Below are 22,720 nucleotides of genomic sequence, written 5' to 3' on the forward strand. Positions count from 1 at the left end.
CTGTTGGAAACGTTCAAAATTGGATAAAACTGAAGTTTGGAAAATGCTGTCAGCCGCTCAGGCCGCGGCCTGAAAAACACGAGCCGCGGCCCACGATATGTTTTTGCTTATTTTTGCCTATTGGGCCGCAGCCTGAAAAACATAGGCAGCGGCCCAAGTCGTTTTTTCAGTAACCAATTTTCCAAATTTTCCAAAACGTCCCAAATTCATTCCCACTTGATTTTGTAACTTCCATACACATTATGGGAGTTAAAATCACATTTCTAACAGCCATATTTCACATATGGCTTTAAGAAATTCAAATCAAAATGTGTAATATCAAATCTACACATTATTGGGTAATATTTGGGAGTTACAAGTTTGTAACTCCAAAATATGTTACATTTGGACACATACATGCGTCCAATTTTGTGACTCTCAATAATATGTTACAAGGTGTGAAAAATTACATTATGTCACATTATTTAATCTAACATTATATTATTTAAAATAAAATAACACCCATGAGCCAAAGCCCAGCAAGAAAACTCAATACTACATGAATATAATATCAACAATGATCATAATAATCATTCAGGACTTTTAGTCCAAAATAAAGGAGTGATAGTTGTAAAAGTCACTAAGGTGGGTTCCGTACCCTTTACAGATAAGTGATCATTTCACTAGCTTAAACGAGGTAGGTATCTGATGAATAGTCACTAACATATACCTACCGAGTGACCATAGAGTCATAACTGTGGGATTCCGCTCCCTTAGCCATGTGACAAACAGTCACCTAGGCCTTTAGCTCTGGCTTTGAGTAACTAGTCATAGACTAGACAAGCACTTATAATTTTCATCGAACTTAAGGTCGGTCCAACATTAATACCCCATATGAGTCATTCAATGCCAATGTCGATTAGATCTAATATTTTATTGGCTCTGCGTTCATTATGCTTATGTCGTTTCTGACTCTTAGGTCAGTAACACATGACCAGTCAGTGCCATACACAAGTAAGCAAGATTTGCTAAGCATTTAATATGCAATCAATGTCCACATTAAACAACCAACATGCCTCTATAATAACCACGCATGTCACATATAGGGTGCAGTTTTCTTACCTAGGGTTCAAGCGAGAAATAATACAAGAACGACCCTTGAGAACGATCTGTCCTTTAGTCCCTTAGCGGTCACTTAGTCATAACCAATTGGAATTCATTAATAAAGTAAATCAATAAGAGGTTCACAATCTAAAATCTCACTCCTGGGATCAATCCCGCACTCTCGGGACTCCCAATCCACCCAAACAGGGTAAATGAACCCATCCCCGAGCCTTAAAAGTCATCCCGAGCCCTAAACTAGGCTTGCTGGAAAATGGACCAGCGCTGGGGTGTTGTCCCAAGTCAGAGAGACCCTGCTCTCTGCTTTGCCTAGCGCTGGGGCGCCATCTGCAGACCAGAATTTCTTCTGGTTTCCTTCCTTGTGACTTCCCCTGAAAACTAGGCTTCCAAACCAATCCCAAAAATTACCCAAACATCAAATTCAACCCCCAATCTTCATTCATACCTCAACCTCATCAAAACCCAATCAACCTCACTCAAAAACTTCCATTGATTTCCTAACTACACACCTCAAATTTCTCAACTGAAAAACCAAAAGAAAAACAGGGTAAAGCTTAAGTTCATAGATGAATTCTTACCTCAAGTGGGATTTGAGTCCTCTTTAATGGATGAACCAAGTTTCTAAGCTCCCACCTTTGATTTCCTAGCTTGTTTCTTCAAATTGAGGTTAAGAATTCCAAAGGAAAATGAAGGAGAAAGGATGCACGGGAGAAGGTTTTCTATGCTCTGTTTCTTGCAAATTCTACAGCCTTCAATGGCTTATATCAATCCTAGGGGTGAAAAGACTAAAATGCCCCTAGGTCAAATAAAGGTTTCTAAAGGCTCCCGAGGGTAAAACCGTCATTTCCCGCCTATTTCGTTAATCATAATTAACACCCTCAAATTCCCGCTATTCTCGATATTTTCAAATACCAATGATATATCTCGTTATCCTTTAATTCACAGCAACACTTTAATCATTAAATCACCCCGAGACTCACCTCGAGCCTCGAACTTAATCTCGTTATGACCAAACTGCTAATTTATACTCAAAGATCGTCTCATGCCAAATAGCTCGAACAAATCCACATTATAATGTGGCCTCAACAATAAATCACCGACATGCATACAAATATACAATTACACCCTCAACGGACCAAATTACCAAAATACCCCTGTCATGAAATGTGGACCTACATGCATGCATTTAACATCATATTATAATATAATTCACATCAACATGCACATAATAGTTTAATGGCATAATAAATCAATTATGGCTCTCCCGGCCTACTAATTCGACCATTAAACCACATTAGGGATTTTGGGGCATTACAATATCACACTCTGAATGTGTAAGTAGATCATATCGTAGATGACCAAATCAGTGAAAATCCAATACACTGATTTAATCTTATGACTCGTTCTTTTGAACTTATAATTTCAACTATAATCCATTGTGACCTAGTCACTATAATTGTAACTATATCCATATGTTCACGATTTTATGAATGTTTGTATCAATTAAATAAACATGCAATAAAATAGGCGAACAATGAGATTGAATAAACAAAATGATTTCTACTTTTTTTATTGATAATAAAAACGTGTTACATGAGAAATATGATTTTATTAAGGGCATAAAGCCCAACACTAAACTTGTTATTTTTAGATGTTAATCCCCATATCTGCTACCAATAACAGGTTTCTGAAGGTGGTGATTCAAATTTTTTAGAATTGCCGCATGTTTATTGTTGTATCTCATTTAATTGAGATAATATTTTTTATATTATATAATTACTATTTAATTTATTAATTGAATTCATATAACATTAATTAAATATGAGAAATTATAAAAGTGGCTTAATGATATATGTGATATTATTATAGTAAATTCTATACTTCTGTTTGTTTGTAGTAGGCAAACAAATGCCCTTTTTAATTCATAAATAACATAAAATTACTAAAGTGTGTATTGCTAAAATGCCATGTGCTGTATAAATTTATATATAAAAATAGAATAATGCAAGAAAGGCTGTCATTGGGGAGCTTTTTATATTTCTTTTCCTTTTTTTCATTCCTCTTTAATTTTTAAATTTCCAAAGAGAAAAGAAAAAACAGAAAAAAGGAAAAAGAAAAAGGGAGACTAGCTATATGGAAAAAAAATCAAATTAAAGAGGAAGACCAATTAAAGAAATGCATCTAGTACGGGGTGTTATGATTATTGTTTTGGTATCCTGTTGATGGAGAAGAAGATAAATATATATTTATAATTTTTTGCAAGGCTAAAGCCATTTATTCATTAAAAAAAAAAATTGTGCAGAGACATTATATTACTAATTGTCATCTGCACTTTGTTAGAGTAGAATTTAGTAATGATGCATGAGACAAGTTTCATAGGAGAATTTCAAATTGAATACAATTTTCTAATAAACTATATATATAATCAAAGATTATACCTATATATATATATATTTGTTTTGAGCTCTTTCTAACCATGCTAATAACCTTTGCTTAAGGTAAGTATAGGAGTGCTCAAGGGTTTGATTTATGAGTAGGATAAAATAACATTAGGTAAAAAAGAGAGTGACTACTTAATTACTCATTTGAAAATGATAAATTAGGAGAAAATAATCGAGGCATGGGAATTATCCATTTATAATTTTTTGTTTCATTGATAATACAAGTTTATCACATTAACAAAATCATCCATTGTATTAATAATTATTAAATCAAAATTTTTAATATATTTTTTTACATAATTCAAAATTGGGACAATCAATTTACACTCAAGGAAAGCTGAAGCCCTAATTTATAGAGTAATGATATGTGCACACACAAATTATACATAAGTGAGACCCATCTTAAATAAATTTGAATATGATTGGTTGAAATGATTTGCCAAATAAGTGTATATAATATTTGTTTATGCACATATCATTACTCTAATTTATATATGCAAAAATTCAGAAAGTAAACATTTAAACCTCCTTACATAAGTTAGAAGTAAAAATACCAAATAAACATTAAATAAAAAAAATCCCCTTAAAAAGATAGAAGTACAAATTAAGACCCTTGATATATGATCGTGATTCATCATCGGCCAAACCTCATCATAAAATTATCGAGTAGGCCTATTAGTATTCAAATTAAAGCAAAATAAATATGGTCAAATTGTACTACATTTGATCATAAGTGATAACATGAAACTCAACGTGATTTACATGTACGTGGAAATCTCGACATCTCTACAAGATTTGATAAAGAGAAATGGATTCTTGGAGGCCTTTATTATAGTCAAGTCACTATTTTGAGTTTATATAGGATAGAACGAACTACAATCCTATATCTTATTATGAACATAATAATAATATTTCTTTTTTGAGATAAAGGAATAACGGATACATATATATGAGCTGGCAAAGTAACATGATTTTAATAAAGTATGTTAAGAAATGTTAAAGTGAATGAAATATTAATGAATTCTATACATATAGGCCGAATTAGTATATATTGACTGAACATATATGAATATGATTGAATATATATTACTTTAGCTATTGTTATTGATAATCTCGATCTATTTTTAAATTTACAAAAGAACAAAAAAAGAAATTAGCATAATTACACAGACTTTCAAGCTCTCACTAACTTTTTAGATGAATTTACTCTATATTTATAGGAGTAATGATATTTTAAAAAAACACTGTCATGTCACTGTGTGTAATGTTTGAGTATAAATTTATGGTGCATATATCATTATTCATATTTATATTTATAGAGTGAGACCTACTATCATAGTGTCTGCTACAATTACAGAAGTTGAGATATTCTTCCCATTTAGTTAAGAAATTTAAATTAAGTTTAAAGATAAATGTTGACTATTAATTTTGATATATTAAAAGAATAAAAAATGAATTCGGTGTAACAAATTAATTTTTAATATATATGGTAAAATAAAATATTCTAACAAAGAAGACGGTAATAAAGGTTTCATATTTTTACCCGTACGTAAACATGCATGGCCTTGATTCCCAGTAATAAAGGTTTCATATTTTCATATCAGCTAATTACCTTTTGATAATTTATATTACTATAATATGTAACACTTTTTCTATCATTGTCAAAAAGATAAGTTATCCTTAACTTTGATATAGTTAGGTACGTACGTCATCTACTTGTAGTAAGTACCTACGTAAGCAAGCTGTCTCTCTCACGTCATGGCATTTATTAATTATTATTATCTCCATTTTTAAATACAACACATTAGAATAAAATACAGCATATATTATATATTTAAAAAAAAAATTTAAAATACATATAAAAAATATATATCTCTTCTATATAATAAGTGTGTAGATAACGAAAATTCTTAGTTTTAACGGTTTTTTATTTTTTTAATGTTAACTTTAATGTAATATTCTTATATTTAACAAAATATTCTTATATTTAACAGTAGTTTGTAAACACTTAAAATAAAATAAAATAATTAAAAAAATTGAAATAAGATATTTTTGAGATATTTTACAATGATAATTATTTAAAAATAATAAATAATTAAAAAATTAAAAAATGATATTTTTCATATATTTTACAATAATAATTATTTTAAAATAATTAAACAAATTAAAAGATGATGTTTTTGAGATATTTTATAATGATAATTATTTAAAAATAATAAAATCATACGTTTTATTACTTAAATAAAATTTAATTAAACTTAAACTCGCTTATTAGAATAATATCATATTAAATATATATTATAATCTACAGTGAATTAGCAATGAATTGTTTTTTTAAAACTAGCAAGAAACTTAAATTTAAAATACACCTATAATATTTAATATTACATTAAATATATAATATATAATCTATTCTTGTCACTCCCAAATTCAAAAACTAGAATAAATATAAACTTAAATAAAAATAAATAAATTATTTAATTAAAATATAATATTTATTTTAAAATTTATATGACATTAATATAAATTAATAAATTATATAAACAAAACCAAGCAAACGTGTAAATTGCACGTTGCTTGTACCTAGTTTATATATATATATATATCGGGAGCCACTGCTGTCGTATGCTCTCTTTTTTATTTTTTATGTTTGGTACGTTATTTTTTCGTACATAAATGCAACATAATTTTTTTTATATGACAATATATATTGTAGTTATTTAAGATATTTTGTAAATTTTCAAATTTTTTTAGATAGTTTAAGATGCCGAAAATAGAGTTTTAAACAGCTTATTTTACATACGTATAAAAAACAAACATTTAAAAAAAAACATTTTAAAATACTTTAAATTCAGATTTCGACATTCTAAATTTTTCAAAATATTTTAAAAATTTACAAAAAAATCATAAATAATTACAATATATACATGTAATTTTTTTTTTAGAATACAACTATTTCATGTAAAAAAAAAACAAACATACGGGTGCATAAAAAAAAAAAACATACTATAGCCGCTCCCCCCCCCCCCTCTCTATATATATATCTTACCTATTATATAAGTGGCTATCTAACAGAGTTTAGTATTTAACGGATTTTGGTATGTTTTAACAGAATTTGTTACGAAATTAACAGAATATGCTAAAAAAAAAGTTAAATTTAGATAAGTCATCCAAACTGAACAATTGCTTCTATTCCCAAAAAATACAATAATTGGTTATAATTAATGTTAAAAAAATTAAACAATACAACACTTCAGAAGTACACATCATTTCAAGAGTACACAACCCTTCAGAAGTACACATCCTTTCAAGAGTACACAACCATAAAAAATTTCCCTGATTTTGTTTTCATATATATATATTTGGTGATTAGCAAGAAGTACTCAATTCATCAAAATCAAGAAGTATGGCCAAGTTTTTGATAATTACTACTGCTGATGATGAAGAGACTAGAAGAAACAATCGTGAAGAAGTGGTTAAGAAAATTATAAGAGATACAATGGTGGTTGTGAATGCATCGATTCGTAAAATACATATGAAACTTGATGAAGATGTTAGAGACGAATGGAATATGGAGGACAGAATGAATGCATCCACGTAAGTATATATATATGTAAATATAATATTCCCTTTTGATTTTCAAAGTTTAAACATATATTAATAATAGATTGCGTTAATTATATTTTAACATATTACCCATTTCCATGTTATACAGAGCTGTTTACAACGTTTTCTGTATGAAAGACATACATGGTTTTTGGCATTATGTAATTCGTGAGTTTTATGATAAATATGAGAGCATTTTGACACAAAGGATTTCAAACTATGTAAGCTCCGTGACTTAATTCATATGTTTTTTTTTTAACTAGAATAAAAATGAAATCATATAGATTCTTTATTAAAAACATGATATTATTAAGTTTGTGTGTTGGTGTAGGTGATTCATTCATTGGAAGATATGTACGGCGAAGAGTTCATGATTGAAATTGTGATACAATGGACAGAGCTAGAACAATACAAAAGATATCTTTAGATAATATTTGCTTGTGTGGAGAAAGTTGCAGCGCATTTACATCTAGAAAATCATTCATTGATTGATATTTGTAAAACCCAATTCTGTGACAGGGTATATATATATATATATATGTTCCAATTATCTTAAAAGAAAAAGAAAAAGAAAAATTATTTGATTTTTTATTTTTTAAGTGTTGATGGTTTTTTTTCTTTTACTTTTCAGGTCTGGGATAGGTTCCACACTGAAATCGACTTTTCGGTAACTAAGATGGTAAAACAATCCTCGCCACCATTTCTTGTTTTTATTTAATTGTTTATATATTTTTAACAAGATAATAATTAATTATATGTGTTATATATAACACAGAAGGAGGCAGGGGTGTTTAGCAATGAAAATCCATTGAAGAATGACCTGATTCAATTCTTCACTGACATGGAGAAAGTACGTCCCAATGAACGATTTCAGACGACTTATGATATTGTCAAACAGCAGTAGAATTTCGATCGTGCCCAAAATTATTGAAGATTTCGTTGGATTTTATATATGATTATGATAATTTTATAATGATGATGATTTTATAATGCTATAGCACGTGCCTTGTACGTGCACATAACAATGCACCAAATAGAGGCATCATGTTCTATATTTTGCTTCACCGAAATATAATATGCATTGCACGTATTTTATACCTAGTATATATATATATATATATATACTTATAATTCGTGACTTATTAATTGAAGATAAAAAATCCAATTATTAAACCGTTCAGATATAATTTATGAGAATATAAATACGGTATCTAGATAAATAATTAATTTTGTTGCGAGAATCCAAAAAGAACATCGTATGATGACTACTAGATTACTTCACAAACACCCAATCTTCATAAAAAGAAAGATAAACATATCCACTATAACCTTTAGGAAAAGAAAGTTAAAATTTCATTGGACTACTATAAAACTTTAACGAAAGATCATACAAGAAAATGGATAAACTGATCAATTTTCCAAAGTAAAGCAAAAATTATTATGATCTTTTTGTGTTGATGAAGAGGAATAAACTCTTTTTATCCTAATTATATAAGTTGAATAAGACATTAGAGGCAAGTGTACAACTTTCACTTTCTTCGATCAACTTCTCTATTTCGGAGGGAATTTTTCTTATCCATTATGGTTATAACTTACAAAGTACTTTTTTTTTAGATGTACAGAAAAACTAACACAAACACATGATACTCAATTTTTGAAAATTATGTATCACAATGAAATGAAATTGAAAGCTAACTTTAAAGTAAGCATTATGTCGACATTCTTATAAATTTTTATAAAGACACCTTATTTTTTTATAAAATAAAAATTAAATGTACGCATAGGATTTTATAAAACTATATATGCACGTTTTATATCCATCTCTTCTATTGTTTTGAAATTATGCATAAATATGTATTATTTAAATTTTTGTACAAAATTCATAAAAAAGAAGAAAAAACTTAAAATGTGTAAAAAAACATTAAGCAAAAAAATATATTTATAGTATTATACATAATAGACCGTATTTCTATTCAGATTGAAATGGAAAAAAATACAAATTGGAGGAAAATTGTTCTCCAACCAACAAAACTTATTATCTAGTCAAATCACTACAAGAAATACATTTTTTAGCGGCGACAAGAAATACATTTTTTTAGTGGCGACGAAAAGTCGCCGCTAATAATAGCATTATTAGCGGCAGCAAATCTCGGTCGCCGCTGATATCAGACGAATAATTTTTTTAATTAAAAATATTATTAGCGGCGACATTTTTACTATTAGCGGTGACATGTGTCGCCGCTAATACATTCAAAATACCCTGAAAAATAGGAAATTTCCCTACCACATTAATATATAAGGTTATTAGCAGGGACACTCTCCACGGTGATTAAAAAATTATCAGCGACGACTATTAGCAGCGACATGTGTCGCCACTAAAAGTCGTCAGTGCATTATAACAGCTCAACCCTAAAACACAACCTTTCCATTATAATCTTCAGGACGCCGTATTCGTCTCTCTCTACTCTCTCTAACCGGACTCTTAGAATCAAGCGGAGGCAGGCGGAGGAGGCTCTCGGTCGGCAGGCGGAGGCAAGCGGAGGAGACTCTTGGTCGGAAAGCGAAGGACTTCGTGCTTGACCCAGGCAGCAAGCGAAGGAGACTCTCAGTTGGTAGGCGAAGGGCTTCGTGCTTGACGCAAGCAGCAGGCGGCAGGCGACAGTCTCCAACCGGTTCAGTGAGTATGTTTCTTCTCCATTTTATAAATATATATTCTGTATATATATTTTGGACCACGATTCCATCCCACTTGGTACGGAGGTGGAGGACATTCCACCTTTTGATCCGAGCCATTGATTTTGATTGTAATGATCCAACGATGGAAGCTCAAGAATGCTGCATTAATATGGGTAATTGAAAGTTGGATTAATGATCCAACAGCTGGGGAGTATTCTGCAAAAGAAGCTGCTCATTTGATAGTTTTTTACAGTTACAGTCTACTTTAGTAGGGGTATGGCTTAAGTTTAATAGTGCAATTGATGGACTTTGACAACCGGTCACCTTCCCACCCATTGTTTCAAAGAAAAACCTCTCATTTTCTTCTCTTTCATACCTCTCCTTTTTTTTATCTGAAACACGAACATTACTCAGTTTTTTTTTTTGGATAAATCAGGTATGTGTATTGCTTATCAAACCACCTTTACAACCTACCAACACTTTAAAAGCCTGAAAAAGTTTATATTTACAACTTTTCAAACCAGAGCAAATCCTCATGTCTAATTTTCTTAGGCATTATATTTCCAATTTAGTATTTAACTTCTCTTTTCACTTTTTGTACAATTGAATGCTTCATAGCATCTCTTTGTTTCCAATACGCTTCATTGCGAGTTCTCCAAAGAGCATAAACCAGGCCTGCCATTGTTGCAGCCCACACTTGATTTCGAAACTTGCTCATTCGCGCCTTTTCAATCTTTCTAAGTAGCAGTAGCAACCCTGTATTTTGCACCCTCCACCCCAACCAATGCTTCATTTCTTCTAGACAACTGGTACTCAGACAACAATCAAAGAAAAGATGGTTGATTGTCTCTTCAGCAATCCCACAAATGCAACAATACTTATCTGGACTAATATTATATCTATATAATCTCTCTGTTATATGTAATCTATTCAACACAGCCAACCATATAATAAAACTATGCTTGGGAATATTCAATCTACCCCAAATTACCTCCTGCAATTTTAGTCTGTCATGGGAAGATAGTAAAACATTGTATCCTTGAGCTATTTGATATGTACCTATCATTAGATGATGAAATTGAGGTGAGCTTCTGAATTTGTTCTTCACAATCACTACTTGCTGCCAATACCAGCTACTATTGTTTGGAGCTTCATAGCTCCACCAATCTTTGTCACCCAAGTACACACTATGAATCCACTTCATCCATAAATTATCTTGCTTAGTAGCAATGGACCAAACATATTTTTTAATTGCAGCAATATTCCACTGAATTGTTCTTCTAAATCCCAAACCACCCCCCCTTTTCGGTTTACAAACCTCATCCCATGAGACAAGGCCAGGGCCATCATATTCGACCACCCCTTTCCATAAAAAAGCACGACACACCGCATTCACTTTATGATGTACTTCTTGGACAACACCATTATCTGAGCCCAATATGTATGAATGGTGATAAGAACCGAGTTGATTAATGTCACTCTCCCAGCATAAGATAGATTTCGAGTACTCCACACTCTGATTATTTGCACTATCTTTTCTATTATGATCTCACTTTCAGCTGCTGATAACCGCTTGGAACATATTGGAATTCCCAAGTAACGAAATAGTAAAGCTCTTCTTATAAATCCTGATGCATCCACCAATCTTTGTACATCTTCTTCCTTCATGCCACAACAATAAATGTCTGATTTAGTTGTACTAGGAAATAAACTCGAAGTCTGAGAAAAAAGTTTGAGCCTTTGTAGCATAAGATACACTGATTTGTAATGACCATGACTAAATAACAACACATCATCCGCAAAGCATAGATGATTGAGTTTCATATCAGCACACCTTTCATGAAACTTAAACTCATTTTTTTGGCCCACTTTACTCACTATCCTTGACAAATATTCAATGCCAAGAACAAAAAGCAAAGGCGACATTGGATCACCTTGGCGTAACCCCCTCTTGGCTTCAAAGAAACCATGCATGGTATCATTGAACATAAGGCTAAACCGAGGCGTTCTAATGTAAATCATTACCAGGTGAATAAACTTCTTAGGAAATGCAAAAGCTTCCAACATCTCTTCAATGAACCCCCATTCAATTGTATCATATGCCTTCCTCAAATTCAGCTTAATCATACAATTGGCCTTAGCATTCTTTCTTCCACAGTGCCTAACCAATTCCTGACAGATCATGATATTATAGGCAATGAATCGCCCCTTCACAAAACCACTCTGATTTTGAGCTACTAAAACTGGTAACACTGATCTCAATCTTGCACAAATAATTTTAGTAGCGACTTTATAAAGAACATTGCAACAAGCTATGGGGCGAAAGTCACTTACTGATTCAAGACATTTACTCTTAGGAATAAGAGTAATTGTTGTTGAGTTAAGTTCTTTCAGCAACTTGCCCGAATGCAGAAAGGATAGCACAACTTCACACACTTCATTGCCAACTAGGTCCCAATTATCTCTGTAGAAATAGTTACTAAACCCATCTAGCCCAGTGGCTTTATGTCCTGGAATACTAAATATTGCCTCTTTGACCTCCTCCTTGGTATATTTCTGTACCATTAGTCTTTGTTGTTGCTCATTCAGAATTGTACCATGGGAGACTAGACTAGTAAATACCAATTTCCTCTCAGCCATTTTAGCACCCAGTAGGTCTTTATAAAATTTCAAGAAAGCATCACTTACTTGATCTTGTTTCTCCACCCACTTCCCTTCCATATCCGTTATTGAATAAATTCTATTTCTAACCCTTCTAGCCCGAAGACTTGCATGAAAGATGGCAGTGTTAGTATCACCTTCTTTAACCCAATTCAATTTAGCCTTTTGATGCAAAAAGGATAGGTAGGCTTCTTTTTCATCTTCAATCAACTGATCACAAAAAGGCTGTTGCTAGATTGCCTCCTGCAGATGCACCATTTTCTGTTGAGCTTGCAAATCCTTTTCTTGAATATCCCCTACATTGTGCTCATTAAACTCTTTCAATGCCAACTTCAATTTCTTAAGCTTGCTAATCACCTTGTACATAGGGGTTCCCACTGTATTCTCCTTCCAATTATGCTATAATAGCTCTCTAAAACCTGGAGTCTGTTGCCACATCCTGAAAAATTTAAACAGTTTTTTCCCCACCTTCGCTGTGATGTATTTTTTCAACCAAGCTTGATTCGCTAAAACTCTATCGAGTTTTGAAAACACCCTATCCTCCTTCCCCTGTTTATTGTTCCAAGAGAAAAAACAACCCGAGTACTTCACATCTTCTAGTTGACAGTAATCCACACACTCCCTAAACGCCACTGATTTATGCACTTTCACCCTTCTACCAATTCTTTCATCCACACTCAGTATATCATTAAAATCCCCTAGAACAATCCAAGGACTCTGAACTCTGAGTACCAGCCCCCTTAAATCTTCCCATAACTCTTCTCCCAACTTCTTCATTGAAAGCATATACAAATGTAACTAGAAACTTATCATTACCAGTTATCATACTTACTTCCAAATGCATCAATTGGCTCGTGCACAAGCCTATGTTAACTACAAACATGTTCATATTCCAGCTTAACATGATTCGCCCTCCTGGATGCCAAGCATTATTAGTAGAGAAACACCATCTCGAAAACAGGTTACTATACACATCTCCAAAACAAAGAGCCTTTATTTTTTTTTAAAAAGCTTCGGTTCTTCATCAAACAAACGATGCATGAAGACTCCCACCTGAACTAAGATATTGAAGTTAGTGGGGTACAAAATCTGGGTTAGTATTGTTTTCAAAATTCTCTTCTCTCTTTTCCGTTTTCCACTCTCTTCTCATGAAAGAAAATCGAGTCATTATTTTTTCTAATTTTTTCTGGGTTGATTGTGTAACGGGCATAGTGCGATCGGGGGTTCTGTCATTGAACATACAACGGAGAAAGTGGAACTGAAATTAGCAGTTGATGTTCTTGAGGTACGAAACCTGAGTTTGTAATTTAAGGAAATTAGTGAATAACTTCAGCCATAATGTTGTGCATGTGTTGTATCACCAAAACCATATTGGTATATACATGCCAAACAGTAATCATTTTGTATTCATTTTGAAGCTGATAATTTTAATTATATTTTATAAGTAGTATACTATCTTTTTATGAGTAGATTTTGTATAAAGGGAAAATTGTAGTGACAATTACTTTGCAAAAATGTTCTTTTAATAAATCCTGTAATTAATGGTTAGCTCTGCAACGTTAAATCAATATGCCTAATAATAATGTGTGATTAAACTTTTTGCATGTTTAGAGATGTTGTACTGTATATTTAGTTCATGAGCCGAACTCCTAATTTTGTTATCATTCTATTTATAGGCGTGATATTAAATAGTATATCTTGAGTTTTAAACATGCACATAACCTATTTGATTGAATGCTCTAAAAAAAGGTACAACTACTACTTATTGTTATATTTTATAGAATTATTTTGATTGTGAGATACCCAAGCTCTGGATTTCGAGATTTAGTTGGATTTGATATGTATGTAGAAACTAGCTTATTTATTATTTATAATTAATTATTGTTATTGTGTTGAGTGTCTGACATTTACTTGTTTGCAATAGTAAGAAAATTTCTTGATACATTGTCAAGTAGAGTGACTAATTTAGGGCCAAAGTAAAATAGATACTTGAAAATGAACCTTTAACTAGTTGTTGGCCTAAGTATCTTTTGCTTTTACTTAATCAGATAATCTAAACTTAGGGGCATCATAGACATCACAATGAAATTGTAACTTTTCCCCTATGACATATTAGCAACTTTGTCAATTGTTAATATTTTTTCCTTGCATAAGACAAATTTTTTATCTGAATACTTATTTGGATTGGCTAACCATCAGGTTGGTTTTGTTACTTTAAGGAATTACTTGATGAAAATGAGCATTGTTCTTGGTATAATTATTTTTCATGAGTCTGAACTTCAAAATGGAGTTGCAAAACTGAGTCATTGCTTTCTTCTTGTTAGCTATAATAGAACTTGTTAATTATAGCTTGGCTTAGCATGCCTTGAGATATATATATTTTTGTTGACAAGGACCTATGATTCTCAACTAAGCAATGCAAGTTGTGGAAATTATTCTTTAATACCTATCTAGAGCATTGATTTGGTTTTCCTTTTATGTTTAGTATCCTATTCTTTACATTGCATTCATTATTCATAGGTTCATTTATCTTTTCTATGAAGGACCATTATCTTCAGAAAAATCTAATAATCTCCTTACTCTTTGTTTCCATTTTTCAAGACTAAAAATAACCAATAATCTCAAAATTGTGTCTGAAAATAGAGAAAGCCTATAGAATTATCTTTATGCTTCATAAATGCTCCAAGAGCAACTTGTTTTGGCTGCCCAATATTCGTGCCTCAGTTCATTTTCTTAGCTAGTCAACTCACAACTTCCACATTCACAACTTGATGCTGATGCAGGGCTTAAAAACTATAAAAGATATCCACTAAAATGTTAGTATATATTCATTACTGTAGTACTATCATCTCTTTGTTGTTAAATTGTAATCTATACTTTTTAAATGTATCTTTTGTAAGTAGCAATTTATTGGGGACAAATTATTAAAAAAACCTAATATATTTTTTTTTAAAAATGCTGGCAACTCCAATAAAACAATGGGGAATAGTTTATTATATGAACTATAGGTTGTATAAGTTTACAAGTAGAATTCTCCTTAATTTTGGAGCTAATTCTTGGCCTTTTGTAGGCTAAATTATTTAGTTATTGCCTAAATCCCTATGCTAGTCATAACTGATTGATCATTTTTCAAATGATGATTAAACGGAAGCGTGATGCTGTGGCTAGTAATGATAAGGTGGCTAAGAAGAGTGTGGTTAAGAACGAAAAGGTCGCTACTAAGAAGGACAATGTGACTGATTTAATGTGGGTTTTGTTACTATTGTCTTTTTCAATTAGTCTGTTGAGTATTGATTATCTGGCCACATTATTTTGTATTTAATGTTTACTATGTTCTATTATCTTAGGAGTGTTACAATTGAGAAAATGGCAGCAGAAACAACCCAAAAAATGGAGGCCACTATAAGAGAGCAGAATCGACTTTAGCTCGCTGGGGTATGATACTGTACTTGGAATAAATTACACTTTTTATTTTTTGTGTGTTATTTGTTAGCAATGATTAATGTTATTATTTGGTTTCATGTAGATGTAGAAAGAGCTTGCTGGAAAGTGGAAGGTTGTTTTCAATACAGCTTCCCTAAGCAAGTCTCGAAAAAAAAGCAATTAATACAGCTTCTTGTAGTAAGTCGAAGAAGCAGAAGGATGCGACATCTTCTGATGATGATGACAGTACAAAAACTGAAAAGGGGGATAAGTCTGAAGAAGATGAGGCTAGTTTAGAGGTTGATTCACGTGACATAGTCACTAGATGTTCTTTTGAACGAGTAGTTAGGATACTGAGTTCCTTATCTAATGAACAAAAAGCCACAGTTGTAGCTGCTGGATTTGGTTCATATCTAACGGTAGATTTTCCACATGTTTACACTCCACTAGTGCAGTGGCTTGTTTAGGGGGTTGATGTGGGTAGTAACTGTCTCAATTTGTATGGGAAGAAGATTCCATTATCAAGTAGGACTTTACAACGTGTCATGGACATTCCAAATGGAAACTTGCCAATTGAAGTTGATGAAAGGGTTCGTGATAAGGATCTGATGGCTAGGATTTTGGGTGGCAAACCTCGAATCTCTCTTGCATATTTGAAGAGAAGTCTTAATAATTACAAGCTTGCTGATGATTTTTTCCTAGGGAATTTCATTCTTATGATTGTTGGGAGCATCTTGGTCCCTGGTGCTAGACTGGATATTCGAGCCAGTTACATAAATGCAGTAAATGATGCAACCAAGATTCGGTCTTACAACTGGGCCGTCCACTCATACAGCATGCTAATGAAATCCATTGGCAAGTATCAATATAATTCTACATATCACATAAACATGCACTGCTTTTCTTCAGGTAATCATTCTCTTTAATATTTAACTTATCCACTTTATCATATTTTATTTAAATTTACTTTACATACATTGTTTAATTGGTTACTGACCCATATTTATTTTTCTTTATAGCTTTTGTACTTTAACCATATTGATGTGCCCAAATTTTCTGTTGACCAGAGTGTTCCTCCAGTTAAATTTTGGAATGATGCTTCTTGCAAAAGGGTGAATAATTATATTTGTCACAATGGTGGTTATAGTGGGTGAAAAACTGTAAGAACCTTCTTATATTTCCTTTATTTTATTAATTTTCTTGTATTTTATGTTGTCTAATGTTGTCTTTTGATACCAGATCAAACTCGTGGATGTCCTGAATGACAATGATACTAGTCTGTCTACCTCATATAATGATGTTATTAATTTAGTGATGGAGAAGGTTAGCAAGCTGTGCTGTCAAATGGATTCCTTGGTTGCCTTAGTTGAGGGCTTACCAGAGGTCATTAAGGAAACGATTTCAAGGGAGATGAAGAACATCATTACAAACAATGTGGTTGTGGATGGCCCTCCCAAATAGGACGACCATACTGCTAAAGATAATGCAGAAGAAGACACCGAGGGAGCTGGATTTCCTACCATTATGGACTTGACCAATGTGATCGATGAGTTCCGGAATGCTAGCAATGACCATTTCAAATGCCCTGCTAAATCGAAGAAGTGGGGGAATGAAGGTTATGAGAAGTTTCAATCAAGTGAAGGTCTTGTAGCAGGGCCTTCAAGTTGTCTTCATCGATCTCCTTACAGATGTTCAAGTTGGCAGAGTTCATCTATAACCCGAAACTGCAAGATTCGTATGTTTTGATAATTCCTAAAATTATTACAATTAGAATTTTTGTAAATTACTGTCAAGTGTGATTATTATACGATAATAATTAAGTTGATTGTCATTTTCATTAGATGCAGTTATGTAGTTTATGATTATGACGAGCTTAAATTGGATAGGGAATGCATGAGGTCAATTCAGCCTCATAACAGGGTGCGCAAAGAGGTATAAATTGGTTCAATTATAAGAATAACTGTTCTGTAATGACAATTGTTGCTTTGTATGATTGAATGTCCATTTTAAGTTTTCTTATTTACTTTGTTTCTTTGCATTGAATGTTTAGTTCTAAGGTAGTTTAGTGGACTAAATGTTTGTTTTTAGATAATATCGGCCTATGCTCGGATCATGACTTTTAAGAAACGCCAAATATACCTTCACGATTCCTCTCCTGTGGTCTGGTTTATGCTAGCAGATATTTCGGTAATGAAGTTATAGATTTTTTTTTGGTGTGTTCTATTGTCTAAAATATTGTATCTTAGATGCTAAACATCTAGTTTCCTTTTTTTAATTTTAATTTTTATAGCAAGAAAAGCTCGGGCCTTATTACCCTGTTCGGTGGGCTGCGTTTGAAAACAAGTGGAAAATTTTCATTTTGGCAATTTTCGCCTATGTCGAGAGGTTATATTATCCCTACTTTGAAAGTTTATGGACATAAAATATTTGAAATCATTGTTAATTGATATAAAATATATCACATTTGTTGATTCACAATTTGATTTTCAGATTCTAGTCCCTATTTTCACTGATAAGTGTCCTACCGTGGCAAACTGTTTCATGGCAAGGATGATCATTGGTCAAGAAGTAGTTCAAATTTGGGATCCTAAACAAACTGAAGAGGAGAAGGATGAAAACTTGGAATACATCAAAGGAATGGTATATGCATATACCTTAATTGATCATTTATGCATTGATTATTTTGACTAGAGTTTATTTTGTGTGTTTCTAATACTTATTTCATGACATTTTTCAGCTGGCTACTATGGATGAGTTGTTCAAATATGACATACATTCCACACAGGATCCAGGTTTTTCATTCAAGACATTCGCCATCACATTTGAGAATGGTCTGCCCCAGCAGAATTCTGAATTTGATACTAGTCTTTATGTTATGAAATATATGGAAGCACTTGGAGATGGGAACGGTACGGTGTATGAGGTACGAACGTACATTATTTTGATTTATATCAACACAAGAGTGAAATTATAATTGTTAACACTTGTGCTCAATGTTTACTTGTATCCAGTTTGATACCATGGCTAAGCAATACCATTTTGGCAATGAGATTGTTCTCCACGAGTTGAATCGAAGTATGGAGCAAGTGCTTAGGGAAAGCAAGGACCATTTCAAGTTTGAACTTGGGCTTGCTAGTGGTGAAACATGAATTTCTTTGGATGAGGAAAACAGTCCACCATCTGAATCTCTAGGCAGTCCTAGCAAAGACAAACCCAGCGAGCGTTTCTCGACAAAGAAAGCTAAGCGTGCAAACATGATACCTGCTGTGTTGTCTAGGACTCGAAGTGCTTCTAAGTATGTTGTTGCACGTAAACTTAATGTTTAGAAAACAAGTTTACATTACTGCTTTTGTGAGTTACTTTGACATGTATTTGCCTTAAGTATTGAACATGACAGTAATTATTAGCTTTACCTACTGCTGTTGTTGCTTTCGGAACTATATTCCTCTTTTGGGTGGAGTGGTATGATACACTAATTGGTTTTGGACTTCTAGCTTTTAGGACAATTAAGAATGCTGAAACAATAGTAGCATGTTAATTATACCTCTATGCTTTGGACTTCTTTCTATGTGCACATATGTTTAACTAGATATGAAACTAATCAATTTGATGTAGTTCTGTATTGTTTTGTCTTGGATTTTTTTTTTCATAATGGGTCATGGTGTGGATGGATTTCATTGCTATAAAGACATGGTGTGGATGATATTGGGTTATGGTATGCAGCCATACAATTTTTTTTTTTTTGTATTTGGTCTGTAGTTAGATTATAATTGAAACGCATATCACATATTGTTTATAATCAAGAGCTTATGGTTTGGACTAATTAATTTGTTTATAGAACCTAACTATTAGAGATCATTATAACATATTGGTTATGAGTGTTTCCATAAGGAATATCTTTATTACGTTCATTTATTGTGTTCTTGCCATTTGTATTTATATGAAAAAACTTCCAATGAATCATGTCACTTTTAAGACTGGATACACATTATTGGAATTTATGAAGCATATGTCTAACATAAACTAAATCCAAACATAATAACTAAACTTGGATTAAATATATGAAAGTGGGAGGATTAAATAGATAGTAGTTGGCAATAACTTAGTCAAAGAGCCTACCACACTGAACTTTAAACGAACATTAAAATACATAGAAAAATTAATGTCAAGAAAATGATAAATATCTTAAGTCGTTTGCAAGTCACCACCAACTCTCCATATTTCCTCTCATCTTCCTCAATACGAGAATGCAATTTGTGCAATGCATCTGTAGACCTGTTAGACAGTTTTGATTCACACTAGCTAAAGTGACCACATCCACTATGGTTACTAGCTGACTAAATAAAAAAAAATAGCATATAAATTATGTCATTATTGAAATGAAACTCTAGTATATTATTGAAGAAGTGAGTATTTGGATCTCATAGCAAGAATACTTACGTAGTTTGAACACCCATAAAACCGTCAACCAGGATTGTTTCTCGTCCACGCAGTTCGTATCACGACTCTAGTTCCACAAGCACATTTTTGACGACTTTCACCCACAATAATCCCAGTGACCGATCCTTCAGTGCTTGTTTCACTAGCATAATTCACAGTATTTTCATGATGGCCTTCCGGAAAAGATGAACAAAATATTGGTTGATGTTGCTCCATGTTCTTTGACCTCTCCATTCTTAGATTGAAAATATTGAAAAAATATTAGTATACTGTTGGTGGGCACCGATCATGTTTGACTACATCTTATATAGGGTGGGAAAAAATATAATTAAACTAAAATAGTAATTTTTTTTCATTGTTTAATAAATAATACCTAAGGTGGGAATGTGAAAAATTTGCACATGGGCTTTAAAGGTTCGACATCAGACCTTCTTTTTAGTTTCATTTTCTATGTTACTATATTAAGCACAACCAAAACTGAGTATATAGGACACCATATAGAAAGTGGAAAGTACTATCGGCTTTCATTAATAAAATAAACATTGACTTGTACTAGTTTGATATAAACATTAAACTCACGTGAAACACATCTTCACCTACCAAATTGTTATTATATACAATTTTTAAAATTTAACCCACATACTCACGATCTAGTTTGCAAAGATTAAGGCATAGAATGGACTTAAATGTATGGATAACATAATCTAAATTAATAACTTAGTTGTGGTTACACTAATGAGATTTGAACGAGTGCCTACCGATTGCCTCGTCACCCGTAATGATTTGCATGGAAGTTGGTGCACCCGAAAGAGCGCCAAAAGGGAGTTAATCACACTAATGCGTGACTACGTGCATCCGAACGAGTCTAGCTCGGGACTTCTGGCCCGAACCCATGTCTCAGTGAATCAAAACAAGTCACGATCTTGTGCAATCACCCTAACAAGTGCCTCAGTCACCCATAATTATTTGCATGGAAGTCGGTGCACCCGAAAGAGCGCCGAGACAGTGTTAATCACAAAAATGCATGACTCGGTGCATCCGAACGAGTCCAGCTCGGGACTTCTGACCCGAACCCATATCTCGGTGAATCGAAATGAGTCCAGATCTCGTGTAATCACCCTAATGAGTGCCTCAGTCACCCGTAATGATTTTCATGGAAGTCAGTGCACCCAAAAGAGCGCCGAGACGGTGTTAATCACACTAATGCGTGACTCGGTGCATCCGAATGAGTCCAACTCAGGACTTCTGACAAGAATGCTTGTCTCTGTGAATAAAAAAAAGTCTAGATCTTGTGTAATCATCCTAACGAGTGCCTCGGTCACCTATAATGATTTTCATGGAAGTCAGTGCACCCGAAAGAGCGCCGAGACGGTGTTAATCACACTAGTGTGTGACTCAGTGCATCTGAACGAGTCCAACTCGGGACTTCTGACCAGAACGTGTGTCTCTGTGAATCAAAACGAGTCTAGATCTTGTGTAATCACCCTAACAAGTGCCTCGGTCTCCCGTAATGATTTGCATGGAAGTCGGTGCACCCGAATAGCGCCGAGACGATGTTAATCACACTAATGCGTGACTCGGTGCATTCGAACGAGTCCAGCTCAGGACTTCTGACCCGAACCCATGTCTTGGTGAATCGAAACAATTCAAGATCTTGTATAATAATCCTAACAAGTGCCTCAGTCACCCATAATGATTTTCATGGAATTAGGTGCACCGAAAGATCGCCGAAAGGGTGTTAATCACACTAATGCATGACTCGGTGCATCCAAACGAGTCTAGCTCGGTACTTCTGGCCAGAACGCATGTCTCGATGAATCAAAATGAGTCATGATCTTGTGTAATCACACTAACGAGTGCCTCAATCTCCTGTAATGATTTGCATGGTATTCGGTGCACCCAAAAGAGCACCGAGACGGTGTTAATCACACTAATGCGTGACTCGGTGCATCCGAACGAGTCCAGCTCAGGACTTCTGAAAAGAATGCGTGTCTCTGTGAATAAAAAAAGTCTAGATCTTGTGTAATCACCCTAACGAGTGCCTCGGTCTCCCATAATGATTTGCATGGAAGACGGTGCACCCGAAAGAGCTCTGAGACGGTGTTAATCACACTAATGTGTGAACGAGTCTAGCTCGGTACTTCTGGCCCGAACGCGTGTCTCTGTGAATTGAAATGAGTCCAGATCTTGTGTAATCATCTTAACAAGTGCCTCGGTCATCCGTAATGATTTGCATGGAAGTTGGTGCACCCGAAAAAGTGCCAAGACGATGTAAATCACACTAATGCGTGACTCAGTGCATCTAATAACAATCAATTAACATTCTCCTAATGGTTTTCATGGATAAGTTTAAAATATTTTTTATTTCTATT

General features: G+C 33.2%; 1 protein-coding gene across 1 annotated transcript; it reads right to left on the reverse strand.

The window, feature by feature from the left end:
- Window positions 1-10,392: 10,392 nt before the first annotated feature.
- Window positions 10,393-11,028, reverse strand: LOC133831981 (uncharacterized). The gene has a single exon (XM_062262381.1). The coding sequence runs from the start codon at window positions 11,026-11,028 to the stop codon at window positions 10,393-10,395; it is 636 nt and encodes a 211-aa protein (XP_062118365.1).
- Window positions 11,029-22,720: the final 11,692 nt, after the last annotated feature.

This window comes from Humulus lupulus, chromosome 4 (assembly GCF_963169125.1).
Source record: "Humulus lupulus chromosome 4, drHumLupu1.1, whole genome shotgun sequence".
Lineage (NCBI taxonomy): Eukaryota > Viridiplantae > Streptophyta > Magnoliopsida > Rosales > Cannabaceae > Humulus > Humulus lupulus.

Bases quoted from the DNA above. Each gene is read 5' to 3' on its own strand.
- LOC133831981 (XM_062262381.1), bottom strand. From the start codon at position 11,028: ATGAAGTGGATTCATAGTGTGTACTTGGGTGACAAAGATTGGTGGAGC.